The following is a 15,668-nucleotide window of genomic DNA, read 5'->3' on the forward strand; positions in this document are numbered from 1 at the left end:
TGAGTTTGAGGTGCCTATAGGGCATTCATGTGAAATGGCTATGAAAAACAGCAGGCTGCATTATCATTTTGAAAGTTAGTGCCTTTTTTCCCTTAGGCTCCCCACATAGGTTTCTGGGTTCAACTCGAGGAATCAGACACTGACCAGAGCTAAACTGTCCACAAGATCACTAAGGGACAACCTGGACAAAGAAGATCAGAAGTAAGCACTGCAATGTGACACATGGCAGCAAGACAGACAATAGTCCCAAGTGCTGCGAGAGAAACACAGCCAGAACACTGCACCAGCAGGGCAGGAACAGCCAGTTCACACAAATCATGCTTAAGTGAGTGGTAGGTGCCAAAACCATGCCATATAGAGAAAACCATAGGGATATGATCACACAGGAGTTCCTGCTCAGAGATCACACATCCTGGAAAACAGGAAAGGGAATCGAACAAGTCTTCCCTTTGACTTGGAGTTATTCTCTCTCAGAGACAATGTACTCATCCTTCACAAAAGCTTCTGAGCTTTTGTGAAGGCAAAAGTAAATCTGCGCTCTCAGTAAACTAGGAAAAGTGGGGATTTTCCTCAACTTGATAAAGAATATCTACAGAAAGCCTATAGCATACTTAATGGTGAGAAACTCAAAAGCTTTTCCACTAATCAAGTATAAGGCAAGGATGACCCCTCTCACTCCCTTTCAACATCATATTAGAAGTTCTAGCTAGTGCAACTAGACAAAAGCAATAAAAGGTATACAGATTGGGAAGGAAGAAATAAAACTGTCTTTGTTTGCAAATGACATGACTGTCTATGTAAAGAAGCCAAAAAGAATTGACAAAAAAACTCCTGGAACTAATAAGCAATTCATAGCAAGGCTGCAGGATGCAAGGTTAATATACAAAAGTCAACTGATTTCCTATATAACAGCAATGAACAAGTGGAATTTGAAATTAAAAATACACCACCATTCACAGTAGCACTCAAAAAAATGAAATATTTAGGTATAAATCTAACAAAACATATATGAAATCTGTGTGAGGAAACTACAAAACTGTGATGAAAGACATAAAGGAAGAACTAAATAAACGGGGAGAGAGTCCATGTTCAGGATAGGAAGACTCAATATTGTCAAGATGTCAGTTCTTCCCAACCTGATTCATAGTCAATGCAACCCCAACCAAAATCCCAGCAAGTTATCCTGTGGATATCACAAAATGATTATAACATTTATATGGAGGCAAAAGACCTGGAATACCCAACACAATATTAAAGAAGGAGGCTGGAGGACTGACACGACCTGAGTTGAAGAATTACTATAAAGCTACAGTAACCAAAACAGTGTGATATTGACAAAAGAAGTGACAGATCAGTGGAACACAGCAGAGAGCCTGGCAACAGGCTCTTATAGTCAACTTATCTTTGACAAAGGAGCAAAGGAATACAATGGAGCAAAGATAGTCTTTTTAACAAATGGTATAGGAACAACTGGACATCCACATGCAAAAAAGACACAGACCTTACACCCCCTCATAAAAATTAACTCAAAATGGATCACAGACCTAAATGTAAAACACAAAACTATAAAACTTCTAGATGATAATGTAAGAGAAAACCTAGATGACCCTGGGTATGGTGATGACTTTTTAGATATAACACCAAAGGCACCATCCATGAAAGAAAAGATTGATAAGCTGGACTTCATTAAAATTAAAAACTTCTGCTCTGCAGAGGACAATGTCAAGAGAATGAGAAGACAAGCCACAGAGTGGAAGAAAATATTTGCAAAGGACATATCTGACAAAGGATTATTATCCAAAATATAAAAAGAACTCTTAAAACTCAACAAGAAAACAAACGATCCAATTAAAAATGGGCAAAAGAACTTAATCGACACCTCACCAAAGAAAATACACCCTAATGTAAACTATGGACTTTGAGTGATTATGATGTGTCAGTATAAGTTCACCAGCTGTAACAAATGTACCACACTGATGGGGGATGCTGATAATGGGAGAGGCTATGTATGTGTTGGGGAGTGGGTATATGGGCAATTACTACCTTCCCCTCAACTTTGCTGTGAGCCTAAAACTGCTCTTAAAAATAAAATCTTAATAAAGGAAAAAAAAGACAAATGGAGGCATTTTCTTTAGACGTGTACTTCCTTTTCTCACCATGATCCTCGGCTCTCAGGTACTTGTTCCTCATCTCCCGCTGCTGATGCACGTAGGTCTTCCAGGTTTGGAACATCAGGTTATACAAGTAATATCTGAGGAGCCAAAAAAGCAAATAGCGTTTCTTTAAAACAAAACAACTCCTAATCCGACATACCCAGTCCGTTCTGTACTTAGGAGAAATTAACAGGAACACTTCTGACACAAAAAAGCCAATCTATATCCTAAGCTAAAATTGGAGTGTCATTCTCCACACCTTATATTATTACCAAGGAAGAAAGGTGTGAATTATCCTAGAATAACTTCACTTTCAGCACCCACAAAGCTGTGGCATTTGGAATGACAGTCATATCTCAATCATCCACACCATGTAAAACATAACCTCTCCTTTGCACTAAAACACAGTCAATGTTCTCCTTTGTCTTTTCTGTCTCAATACATACATTATACACATTAAATCTGTCAGTCCCAGGGCTTCCCTGGTGGCGCAGTGGTTAAGAATCCACCTGCCAATGCAGGGGACACAGGTTCGAGCCCTGGTCCGGGAAGATCCCACATGCCGCAGAGCAACTAAGCCTGTGTGCCACAACTACTGAGCCTGTGCTCCAGAGCCCGCAAGCCACAACTACTGAAGCCCACGCTCTGCAACAAGAGAATCCACTGCAGTGAGAAGCCTGCACCGCAAGGAAGAGTAGCCCCTCCTCGCTCCAACTAGAGAAAGCAGCGCACAGCAAAAAACCAAAAAGCACCCAAAAAAAAAAAAAAAAAAGACTGTCAGTCCCTCCATATCTTCACTATCCCATTTCCTAAAACTTGATTTCATACTCTGTCAGCTTCTTAGAACGATTCAGCGATGTCTGTATTTATGGATATCTGAAATATCCATAAATCAGAAACCCTGCCCCGAAGAGCTTAAAGACATGATTATAATGAGTGAATACCATTTGAAAAAGACACAATGTATAAGACATACTAAGTTTTTACTTTAAAAAAGGTATAGGGCTTCCCTGGTGGCTCAGTGGTTGAGAGTCCGCCTGCCGATGCAGGGGACATGGTTTCATGCCCCAGTCCGGGAAGATCCCACATGCCGCGGAGCGGCTAGGCCCGTGAGCCATGGCCGCTGAGCCTGCGCGTCTGGAGCCTGTGCTCCGCAACGGGAGAGGCCACAACAGTGAGAGGCCCGTGTACCGCAAAATAAGATGTATAAAGATACGTATGTGATGTAATTCCCAATTTTTACTTTTTCTTCCACTTATCTTTGGGAATACAAATGTCAAAGATTAAGAGTTTCTTCTCTCTACTGTTAAAAAAATAAATAAATTTTTAAAGTTTTTTCTATTTCTATTTTCTTAATGTTCTATATTGGGCATATATTTTCTCCCAATCAATACAAATTAAAACTTTATTATTTTAAAACACAGAATTAGAAATTATACAGAAGTGAGAGTCAGTGAGAAAAACATATTCAAATCATTAGCATGATCATTACATAACGATTACTTGAATTAGAGGGGTATCTGTGTATATGTGCTCACATGCACACAGTATTGTGTGCTTGGGCTTAATTTAGGACTTTGATCTTGCTTACTCTAAAAAGAATTTGAAGAAATACAGAAAATAATCCAAAACTCTTCTCGTTGCAAGGATGGTCCAACCTCCTGAAACCATGAAATTCCTAGAAGAAAATATAGGAAAAAAGCTCCTTCACATAAGTCTTAGCAATGATTTTTTGGATATGACACCTAAAGCACAAGCAACAAAATAAAAAATAAACAAGTGGGACTACAGCAAACCAAAAGGCTTATGCACAGCAAAAGACACAGCCAACAAAGTGACAACAACAACCTACAAAATGGGAAAAAAATATTTGCAACCCACATAGCTGATAAGGAATAGCCAAAATATATGAAGAACTCATATAACCCAATAGCAAAAAAAACAAATAATCCAATTTAAAAGTGGGCAAAGGACCTAAACAGACATTTTTCCAAAGGAGATATACAAATGGCCAACAGGTACATGAAAAGATGCTCAACACTACTAGTCATTAGGAAAATATAAATCAAAATCACAATGAGATCAAAATCACCGCACACCTGTTAAAATGGCCGTCGTCAAAAAGACAAAATAGAATTATAATGTGCACCTAAATTTATATAATGTTATAAACCAATTTTACCTCAATTAAAAAAGGAAAAGTAGGAAATTAGGTCTCCAAAAAATAAGACATAAGAAAAAAAAAAGACAAGAGAGAACAAACGCTGGTGAGGATATGGAGAAAAGGGAACCTTGTGGACTGTTGGTAGGATTGTAAATTGGTATAGCCACCAAGGAAAACAGTATGCAGATCTTTAAAAAATTAAAAATAGAACTACCAGACAATCCAGCAATCCCACTTCTGGAAATATATCCAAAGGAAACAAAAACACTAACTTGAAAAGATATCTGCACCACCATGTTCACAGCAGCATTATTTACAATAGCCACGACAGCGAAACAACCTAAGTGTCCAAAGGTGGATGAATGGGTAAAGTTGTGGTATCTATATACAATGGAATTTACTCAGCCATTAAAAAATGAGGAAATCCCATAAAAACATATACATTAAAAAAAAAGAGGGTGCTTCCCTGGTGGCGCAGTGGTTGAGAGTCCACCTGCCGATGCAGGGGACACGGGTTCGTGCCCGGGTTCGGGAGGATCCCACATGCCGCGGAGCGGCTGGGCCTGTGAGCCATGGCCACTGAGCCTGCGCGTCCGAAGCCTGTGCTCCGGAACGGGAGAGGCCACAACAGTGAGAGGCCCGCGTACCGCAAAAAAAAAAAAAAAAAAAAAAGAGGAAACCCTGCCATTTGCGACGACATGGATGGGCCTTGAGGGCATTAGGCTAAGTGACATATATCAGACAGAGAAAGACCAATACTATATGATCTCACTTATATGTGGAATCTTAAAAAAAAAAAAACAAACAACTCAGAAAAAGATCAGATTTGTGGTTACCAGAGGCCGGGGTGGGTTGGGGGAGGCAGTCAAAAGGTACAAACTTCCAGTTATGAGACAAAGAGGTTCTAGGGATGTAATGTACAACATGATGACTATAGTTACCACTGCTGTATGATATATATGAAAGTTGTTAAGACAGTAAATCCTAGAAGTTCTCATTACAAGGAGAAAATTTTTTTCTTTTTTTTCCCCTTCTCTTTTTTTTTTTGCGGTACGCGGGCCCCTCACCGTTGCGGCCTCTCCCGCTGCAGAGCACAGGCTCCGGACGCGCAGGCTCAGCGGCCATGGCTCATGGGCCCAGCCGCTCCGCGGCATGTGGGATCCTCCCGGACCGGGGCACGAACCCGTGTCCCCTGCATCAGCAGGTGGACTCTCAACCCCTGCGCCACCAAGGAAGCCCTCCCCTTTTCTTTTTATTGTATCTATATGAGATGATAAACATTAGCTAAACTTATTGTGGTAATCATTTCATAATATGTAAGTCAAACCTTTATTCTGTACACCTGAAACTCATACAGTAATTAATATATGTCAATTATATCTCAATAAAACCAGAAAAAAAATTTCTATCCTTCTGACCAGAAACATGCCAACAAGTAATTATTTGATAACGTGTATCAGTAAAATTAAAGTAATGTAACATGAAATCCTACCTATAGTGACAGTCAGCGCGAACACGGAGTTTCCACTCTCGATGGGAAACCCACCACTCTTCTTTCCATTCTTCAAAGACCTTCTGCAGAATTCTTTGCTCATAGTAAAACCTAGGGCAATGAAAAAAAAAACCAGAGAGACATAACTGACAATGTTGGAGCTGATATCTATTCCCAAATCACCGTTTCATATGGCCATTGCTTTCTCATAGAAAAGTGTGGTTCATTATTTGATAACACCAAAATAGATTAAAAATAGACATATTCAACTTTTTCAGATCAAAACGTTAGAACTACTTAAACTAGAAATGAGGCTAAAAACTTTTATACTCTAGATCTCACCAATTAAAGAGGTGAAAGTAAAAAAATCTGACTTTTCAAATACCATAAGTGAGTTGAGAATTAACATTCTCAATTTTTTTCATTCACCAGACTAAAAAATATATTTGATTAGTAAAAGATAGTAGCTACACTTCTCATTTACATACCCAGGAGATTAAAAGTTATAAAATAAGCAAATGCCTAATGATATTCCTAGGACTTAACAGAATATATTAGTTTAACTGAAATCTGACTAGGGGAGTTATAACAAGAGCAAAAGAGAAGAGAGAATAAGAAGGGAAAAAGCTATTAAGAAAGAAAGCAGCAGGGCAGTGAGACTGTGCTGATGCTAACAGGCATGGTCAAGAAGACTGGTAACTCAGGAACTCTGGCCTGTCAGTCACTCCAAATTTCTTTTCATGGTTCTGTAGGTTACTAACATGTCCTTCATCCTCACCCACTCACAGGTTTTAAAAAACTGGCTGGCAAAATATACATAAATTCACCTCCCAATGTTTATTGCAGCACTATTTACAACAGCCAAGACATGGGACTTCCTGGTGGTCCAGTGGGTAGGGCTCTATGCTCCCAATGCAGGGGGCCTGGGTTTGATCCCTGGTTGGGGAATTAGATTCCACATGCTGCAATTAAAAGCCTGCATGCCGCAACAAAGATCCAGCATGCCGCAACTAAACCCTTCGCAGCCTCAATAAATATTTTTAAAAACAAAAAAAACAATAGCCAAGACATGGAAGTAACCTAAATGTCCAATGACAGATGAATGGATTAAGAAGGTGTGGTACATAAATATACAATGGAATATAACTCAGCCATAAAAAAGAATGAAATAATGCCATTTGTAGCAACATGGATGGACCTGGAGATTACCATACTAAGTGAAGTAAGTCAGACAGAGAAAGACAAATAGCATATGATATCACTCATATGCAGAATCTAAAAAAAAAAAAAAAAAGATACAAATGAACTTATCTACAAACAGAAACAGACTCACAGACTTAGAGAATGAACTTATGGTTACCGGGGGGAAGGCTGGGGGAGAACAAACTGGGAATTTGGGATTGGCTGCTATATTTAAAATAGATAACCAGGGCTTCCCTGGTGGCGCAGTGGTTAAGAATCCACCTGCTGGGCTTTCCTGGTGGCGCAGTGGTTGAGAGTCCACCTGCCGATGCAGGGGACATGGGTTCGTGCCCCGGTCCGGGAAGATCCCACATGCCGCGGAGCGGCTGGGCCCGTGAGCCATGGTCGCTGAGCCTGCGCGTCCGGAGCCTGTGCTCCGCAACGGGAGAGGCCACAACAGTGAGAGGCCCGCGTACTGCAGAAAACAAAAAAACAAACAAACAAGAGATGCCAACAAATTTTTGATGACAGAAAGCAGGCAGGCGAGTGGCAACTGAATCAACAGGTGAAAGAAGGCGGAGAACTAAGTGTTGGTGGGAGGAGAGTCGAGAGGCAAGGGGCTGGTGGCATGAACCCCAGAAAGGCATGGGAACAAGAGGTATCAGGAAGCGGGGAGCCCTGGGTGGAAATGAAAACACAGGATTGTTTGGAAGCCTGTGAGTAAGAAACAGTTAGGCCCTTGGATCCCATTATTCACCTGGGCAGACTCAGGCTTATCTCTGGAGAGGCTGAACCTGAGGGGCACTGGACTCTCCAAACACCAGGCACAGCTCGGGAGACAGTCCTAAACTGAGAGTCTACATACTGAACAGTGAGACCCACATTCCCTCTCCTCTGCTTGCCGCCAAGCTTATAACCACCGCCCCCCGCCTCCACCCCACTCTACCCCAGAAGGAGTTTGGAGGACTCCTCTCCTCTGGGGAAAACTGATCAATCTAAGGGAAAAGGACTTCAGATACTGACAGATGGAGTTCCCCCAATGAAACTATCTGGTCTCTGCCTCAAAAGCCTAAAGGGAAACCCTCAGCTTACAAGTCCCTATACATACATTGAATGGGTATATAAGCTTCTAATATTAACTCTTAAATATGAGCAGACAATAAAAGGATCTCTTGACATTTGAGGAAAGACTACAACATGAGACAGTGAACAAAAGCACACAGGAAAAAGGAGCTTGGAAGAAACAGAGCAGTCAAAAACCTTAGAAATAAATCATTACATTAACCTCAAAAAAATTATGAGCCTCCAGGATGTTATTTTTTTTAAAAAAGGACTATTCAGAGAACAAAAAAGAGCTCTTGGAAATTAAAACTATGATGGCAGAAATGAAAAAGAAAAGATCCATAGATAGGTAAAACAAAAAGGTGACTAGTCTATAGGCCACAGTAAGGACTCTGGCTTTTACTGTAAGCAGGATGGGAAGCTGCCCAAGGTCTGAGCCGAAGAGTGACGTGACTGGATTACTCAGACTGCCTGTGTGAAGAGACTAAGGACAAGGCTCGGAGCAGGAGACCAGTGAGGAGGCTCCTGGAGTCATTCAGGGGAGACATGATGGCCCGGACCAGGGTCGTAGCAACTGGAGGTACTGAGAAGAGCTTGGAGTCTGAATCTATTTTGAAGGTTGAATCAACGTAATTTTGGCATTTGGCATTGCAATCGGGGAGTGAGGGAATAAGATACCAAGGATGACTCCTAGGTTTCTGACCCGAGTCCCTAGAAGGATGGGAGCTTCCTTTACTGGAGAGAGTAACACTCAGCAGGGAGGTCTGTGGGGAAGGTCTAGACTTTGGTTATGAACATACTGAGTTGTGACGTCTATTGGGCGCAGAGTGGAATGTCACGTGTGTAGCAGTCCAGGAAGAGGTCTGGGCTGGGTGTGTACCTTTGGGAATCATGGGATGAGGTTGACATGGTTGGGAGGTAGACAGAGAGGCAGTGCAAGGACTGGGGGTGGGATATTTAGATGAGGAGGAACCAACCAAAGAGAGTTAGAGGGGACAAAGAGGTGGAAGGGAAACAGAGAGAATGGTAACCTTGACGCTGGGAGAAGAAAGGGCTCCTTGAAGAAGGGAATGATGGGCTGTCTAATGCTTCTTGGTAAGTCAAGTGAGAGGAAATTTAAGAATTCACCACTGATTTCAGCAAATGTAGTGACCTTACAAAAGCAAAAACAATTTTGGTGGCATGATGGAATCAAAAGCCTTGTAGGATGGACTTGAGACTACAAAAAGAGGTGCTGGAGAGGTTGGGGATGGCCAGGAAATGTAGAGGGAAGCAAAGAGATGGAGAGCTAGCTGCAGAAAGAAGGAGCATCAAAGAGACTTTTTTTCTTTCACGATAGGAAAATAATAGCATTGTATGCTGGTACAAATGATCCAGTAAAGAGGGAAAAATTGATACAGAAGAGACAGAAAAAAAACTGCTAGTGTGATGGCCTGGAGTAGGCACAAGGGGAATGCAACGCAAAAGGATTTTGCCACAGATGCCACAGTTGGGAAAGCAGGTCATATGGCAATAGATGCTGGCGGTCAGTAGACTGAGTGATGGTCTCTTCTGTTACTTCTATTTTCTCAAGAAAATAGGAAGCAAAGCCTTAACCAAGAATGACGAAAAATACTGATAAATTAAATACTATAAATGGACGTGACTGTTTTATCTACTTCCCAAATTAGCCAAGTAATTTTGTTCAGATCTTCTCTTCAGAAAAAGAGGTGATACTTCCTATTTAAGACTGCCTTACATATGGACACATACTGTATGTATTATTTTTGCCCTATTAATTCAGTGGTCATTTTGGTTCCATTTATTAATGATAAAACAACTCCAGTTTATAGAAGCTAAAACATTCTCCAAGCACATAAAGGTATTATTCTGAAGTTTCTGTTATGATATCATTCCCCTCTAACATTCCTAAAAGTGAGAAATAAATAATTCAATATGGAAAAAGACCAAAAAGAAAAAAAAAAAGCAAAGATTAATATGCCCAACTTTACCCAAAGTAACAAATAACCCACTTGATTTAAAAAGGGATTACAAGTTGAAACTGACCACCCCATCACAAATTTCAAAGTCAATGAAAACATAGTATCAGAATTACAATTCTGGTAGATACTTAGAGAAAAAATATTCTCACTCTCTCATTTTACAATTTGAGAAACTGAGGCCTAGAGCTGTAACTTAACCCCAGATCAAACCATTATCTAGGGTCTAGGTAAGAACCAAAATTCAGGTCTCCTAAAATCCAGTCTAGTATTCTTTCCTGCCACCATTCAAGAGCAAAGAAAGGAAAAAGAGTACAATGTGAATGCTCTAACACAGTGAGGCAGACATCAGTCGTAGATACCCGACACCCACCGCCAAGCCTCTGCTTCCTCACCAGCATCCACTAGGAAGGCTGGAAAGGTTTCTCTCCCAGCCTCTTCAGAAGCTAAAGATGGCCAGTGACATAGCTCTGGCCAATGAGGCAGAAGCAGCTGAGGGTTTCTAGGAAAGTTTTGCCTTCCTGATAGAGACAGGTCCAGCTGACACCACCCTTCCTCCCCCTTCCTGTGTAAAGCTAGAACAGTCATCTTGCAACTATACAGTGTCATCTCTAAGGACAAAGGGCCAGTATACTAAGGATGGTAAACTGGAAAGGATCTAAAAGCCTGAGTCTCTGATGACATCACTAAACAGCTGAACCAATACCAACCTCCAAACTGTGAGAAAAAGCAAATCCCGATTTGTTTAAGCCATCGTCAGAATTTCTCTTACTTTGAGTCAAATGCATTTCTAACATAATCAGCGTTTCCCGAGTACTTGGAATATAAATAGATATTATTTGAAAAGAGGTTTCCAGTTAAATATGAGTCAAATATGAGTTTAACAAAATCAAGCAGGAAAAGGATTTGGGGAAGAGAGTGAAGGTGGCAACATAGTTTTTCAGTCTCTGAATCCGTACAAAACACACAGAGCAACCATGTAGCAAAACCAAAAACTCATGTATCTATTACAACAAAACTAGGTGATAAGGTATCCCTACAACCCCAAAATGCAAGCAGGTGAGGACAAATCACCCAGAGTCAAAAGACCACCATGGTATTAACATTTGTACAGAAGAAAGAAGGAGCGATGAAGGTGGTATCTGAGGAACCTGAGAACAGGAGAACCTGAATCAGTCAATAAGTAGTCACTGGAAAGTGCAGAGGCCCAACTTGAGACCAGAAGCTGAAACTGAGAGGAGTTTTGTTCTCTCCAAAACCAGGGCTCATGTAAGAGCTGAAGCTGCTGGAGCAGTCTGGCCCCAACAGTCTCAAAACCGACCTGACCTCAAAAACAGACAGGGCTTCATACTGAGGAGGAACTGCTGGGAGCAGAATAGAAACTGAGCAGGAGAAGGACAAGGAGACAGGAGGACAAGGAGGACAAGGACAAGAAGGACAAGGAGGATCAGACCAAGCGTGGTAGGGGAACAAGCCAGGATACCCCATAGAGCAAGCCGCCGCATCTGTAAACACCACGACAGAGACAGAAGAGGGAGCTCTGTGAAATTAGGAAAGCTTAACTAAACCTCACTTCACTCTAAAAGTTCAGAAAAATTAATATCATATAAAAGTGAGCAACAGAAAAGTAAATGAAGTAAAATCCTATACAAAGTTACTGTAGGGCTTCCCTGGTGGCGCAGTGGTTGAGAGTCTGCCTGCCGGTGCAGGGGACGCGGGTTCATGCCCTGGATCCCACATGCCGCGGAGCGGCTGGGCCCGTGAGCCATGGCTGCTGAGCCTGCGCGTCCGGAGCCTGTGCTCCGCAGCGGGAGAGGCCACAACAGTGAGAGGCCCGCGTACCACAAAAAAAAAAAAGAAAGAAAGAAAGAAAAGGAGCAGAATAACAGGCCTATGGACAAAAAAATTATGCCAGAAAGATGTGCCCACAAAACAGGAAAATAAAAACAAAAACAAAACCCAAGAAAACCCTGTAACCTATCTCAAAATGAGCTAAGATGTTAAGAAAATAAACCCACACCCAGGCATACCATATTAAATCTTTGAATAATAAGTCTTCAAAAGAGCAACAATTAGATCAACATCTTACAAATGGAAGTCATAGAACAATGGAATATCTTCAAAATGCTGGGGGGAAAAACTGGCAATGTAGCCTAATATACCCAGTGAAATATCTTTCAAAACTGAAAGCGAAATAAAAACAATTTTAGACAAAATCTGAGAGGATTCATCACAAGCAGACCTACTGTAAAGGAAATGTTCAGGAACATTTAAATGATAGAAAGAAAATCATCACAGATGGAAACCTGGAGATACAGGAAGAAACAAAGAACAAAAAGTGTAAACACATGAATAAATATAAATGAATACCGACTGTGTAAAATGAGAGTAATAACGTTCTGCAGATTTTAAAATATAAACTGAATTAAGGGAATTCCCTGGCAGTCCAGTGGTTAAGATTCGGCGCTTTCACTGCTGTGGCCTGGATTCGATCCCTGGTTGGGGAACTAAGATCCTGTAAGCTGCATGGCCCAGCCAAAAAAAAAAATTTTAAATTTAATTTAAAAAAATAAACAATTAAAATACCTTACAATAAGGGCATATAAGTGGGGACAGCGACAGGAGAGTTAAAGTGTTCGAAGGACCCTGCCTTGTTTGGGAAGAGGGCAAAAAGAAACAATTAACATTAGACCCCAGTAAGTTAAACAAACACATTATATTTGTTACGGCAGTCAGTAAAAGAAGGATAGAAGAGTATATAATTTCTAAGCTAACAGGGAGGAAGATAAATAAAATACTCAACTGAGTAAAAAAAAGAAAAACAAGAGTCTTCCGATAATGGCAAACTATGTTACTCCGATCAGTTCTCCCACTGAGAACAAGAAAAGACAAAAAAAAAATTATTGAAGGCACAAAGAGCTACCAAGGCAGTAAAGAAGGGCAGGGCCAAGGTCCAGGGAAAGAAGGAAAAGCAGAGGTAGACTATGCCTCATCCCTGCAGGTGCGATGGGCTGTGACCACATTGGGAGCCTCACTGGTAAAGACACACGAAAAAGATGGGAAGAGCAAGGCCCTCCACAAGGTATACCAAGAAAAAATTTCAGAGAACACACACAGGCCAAATTTGCTTGAGAAACCTTGAATCAAGAGACCTTGATGTTCCAGATCAGGAAAGCCATACTGTCAGAAAAATGAAACAGGAAAGGGTATAGTAAGTGGAGAAGTGAAGGGTGAGAACCCATAACATTTCAGTTTTTAAAAAACACTTACATTTTCAATGGCTGTCAGTTCTCTGAAACATTCCCTACACTGCCCCTTCTTTCTCTCCATCCCTCTGGCTTCCTGCACAGTGTCCCTGACCCCTTGCGATCCACTTAGGGCGCTGCAGCTAAAGCAATGTTAACCAAAACCCACAGCAGCAGGTGGTAGCCTAGAAAAAGTGAAGCTACCGGGCAGAGGGACTTACACTTGACTCAGTTTCACTCCTCTTGCCAATGCCAACTTTTTCCCCAGGTTCTGCCCTAGACCAAGTCAATCTGCCAGTCTCGCCAGGGACCTGAAAGAGCTCATTTACTTCTCCTGGGCAAACATTCATTCAAACTAATATGTGTTAAGTTACCATTATATGATATACCTCCTGGAGGCTGGGGAGGAGCAGGGAAGGAATGCAACACATGCCATAGTAAAGGTTATATATGGGCTTAATACAAAACAAAATCCTAGAATGAACTCAAAAGAAGTCCAGTGTTCTGAACTAATACTACCTGGCTTTAGAGGGAAATACTCTTCCAAAAGTCATTCGAATCCACAAATACAAGAACTTTCTGGCCATGCATCTGAAAGAAATGACATACACATTTTAAAACTGCATTTAGTTTATATCATCAATTTTCTGGAAAGGAGACGGAAACTTTAAGGTCCCAGGAAGTGGGATACTAGTATGAGTCAAAAGGTGAATCATATATAGATAATATTGCATCAAACAGAGCACAGGATGGGACAGATTTGTAAAGCTAACATCAAGCAGATTATTTTTAAAAAATACTTTCAGGGCTTCCCTGGTGGCGCAGTGGTTGAGAGTCTGCCTGCTGATGCAGGGGACACAGGTTCGTGCCCCGGTCCGGGAAGATCCCACATGCCGCGGAGCGGCCTCGCCCGTGAGCCATGGCCGCTGAGCCTGTGCGTCTGGAGCCTGTGCTCCGCAACGGGAGAGGCCACAACAGTGAGAGGCCCGCGTACGGCAAAAAAAGAAAAAAAAAAAACCAAAACTTTCAATATAAAGTATTTTGTTAATGAAGATTTCAGAGATGAGGGAAAGGAAGTACATGCTAGTGCTTTTGCTCGTATTATTCTTCCTGCCTAAAACACCTGGCAAATGCCCACTTAACCCACCAAGGCTCATCTTCAATGCTCACTCCTACATGAAGCCTTCCTGGACCTTCCCCAACCAAACAGAGCAAGTAGCTTGGTACTCTCAGACCCCGGCTCCAACCCCTAGTGTAACATTATGACACCAAATCCCAGGAAGCGGCTCGCAGGGTGCCTGTTGTTCCCTCTGCACTGTGAGCCCCTGAGAGCAGGGACCATGGCTCACAGTATCCCCAGCTAGCACAGTGCCTGGAACACACAGAAAAAGTTGGCTTGTCTTGGCCAGTTGATCTCCAGGTTCAGCTTGGAATGCTCTTCCTCCTGCCCTTTACCTGGCTTTCTTACATTATCCTTCAGGACTTGGCTAAACTCCACCTCCTCCAGGAAGTCACTGCTGGCTACGCTGGCATGGCTGTTCTTGCCAGGTGGCCTATGGCACCACATCCTCCCTTCTCACAGCACTTACCACACTTCGCTGTTGTGGCTTGTTTAACAGTCTGCCAAGCCTACCTGATTTTACGCTTTCATGAGGTCTTGGACCAGGAATGTCTTATTCACCTTGTACGCTCAGCATCTAGCATAACACCTGGCTGGGTAGGCACCTGATAAATTTTTGTTGAATGAGTAAAAGGATACCTTTCAAAGACCTAATCAAGAGTAGCAGAAAATGATCATTTTCTTGGACTATGCTTAGACTTCTTCTGGAAGACTCTTTATAGCTTATACATTGTGGGGCACAACTGGAGACCATGAATGAAAACAATGACAGATCTTACATCAGCAGATTCCTAAATATTTTGAACATTCTGCCATGAAGAACAGTCAGCAAGGTCTCCAATTAACTGAGATAAGAGAGTAAGAATCATCCCCTCATTTTAACCAACAAGGGAAGACAATGGAAAAGTCACTGAGACAGGGGAGGGGAGCCCTCGCAAGCTCACCTGATGCGCAGTTCTCTTAGCCGGCCCCTTCGGGTCCAGGCATATGAGGGATGATACTGTACAGGGTGCCTGGCCCTAGGTATCTCACTGCAGATCCCAGAAAAGGCAGAAGACTTCTTTTTGGACATTATCTTTGGAGAATAAGGTTTCTTAACTGCACCATCCCTTGAAGACCTTAAATTTGAGGAGTAAGGGAGAAAGGAGAGAATCAAATTATCTCTGCATGTGACGCAAATACTTTTTAACATACAAGTGAAATTAAACAGATAAGCTCATTGAGACGGAATGATAATAACTCCCCTTCAAGGACAATAAGCAGCCCAATCT

At 41.8% G+C, this 15,668-nt stretch overlaps 1 protein-coding gene across 20 annotated transcripts in view; it reads right to left on the reverse strand.

Annotated features, from left to right (window-relative positions):
- Nucleotides 1-15,668, reverse strand: part of SFI1 (SFI1 centrin binding protein) — an 83,164-nt gene that overhangs the window by 47,014 nt on the left and 20,482 nt on the right. For 14 of the 20 annotated variants that reach the window (XM_033412840.2, XM_033412839.2, XM_033412838.2 and 11 more), the window contains exons 3-6: nucleotides 15,342-15,515; nucleotides 13,797-13,868; nucleotides 5,810-5,920; nucleotides 2,157-2,251 (exon numbers count right to left, since the gene is read on the reverse strand). In XM_033412840.2, coding sequence (XP_033268731.2) covers nucleotides 2,157-2,251; nucleotides 5,810-5,920; nucleotides 13,797-13,868; nucleotides 15,342-15,515 — 452 coding nt within the window. Of the gene's footprint in view, nucleotides 1-2,156; nucleotides 2,252-5,809; nucleotides 5,921-13,498; nucleotides 13,729-13,796; nucleotides 13,869-15,341; nucleotides 15,516-15,668 lie in introns of those variants that run through there. The other 6 variants (XM_033412844.2, XM_033412859.2, XM_049698036.1 and 3 more) reach the window with 4 other exon arrangements.

Source organism: Orcinus orca, chromosome 15, assembly GCF_937001465.1.
Source record: "Orcinus orca chromosome 15, mOrcOrc1.1, whole genome shotgun sequence".
NCBI lineage: Eukaryota > Metazoa > Chordata > Mammalia > Artiodactyla > Delphinidae > Orcinus > Orcinus orca.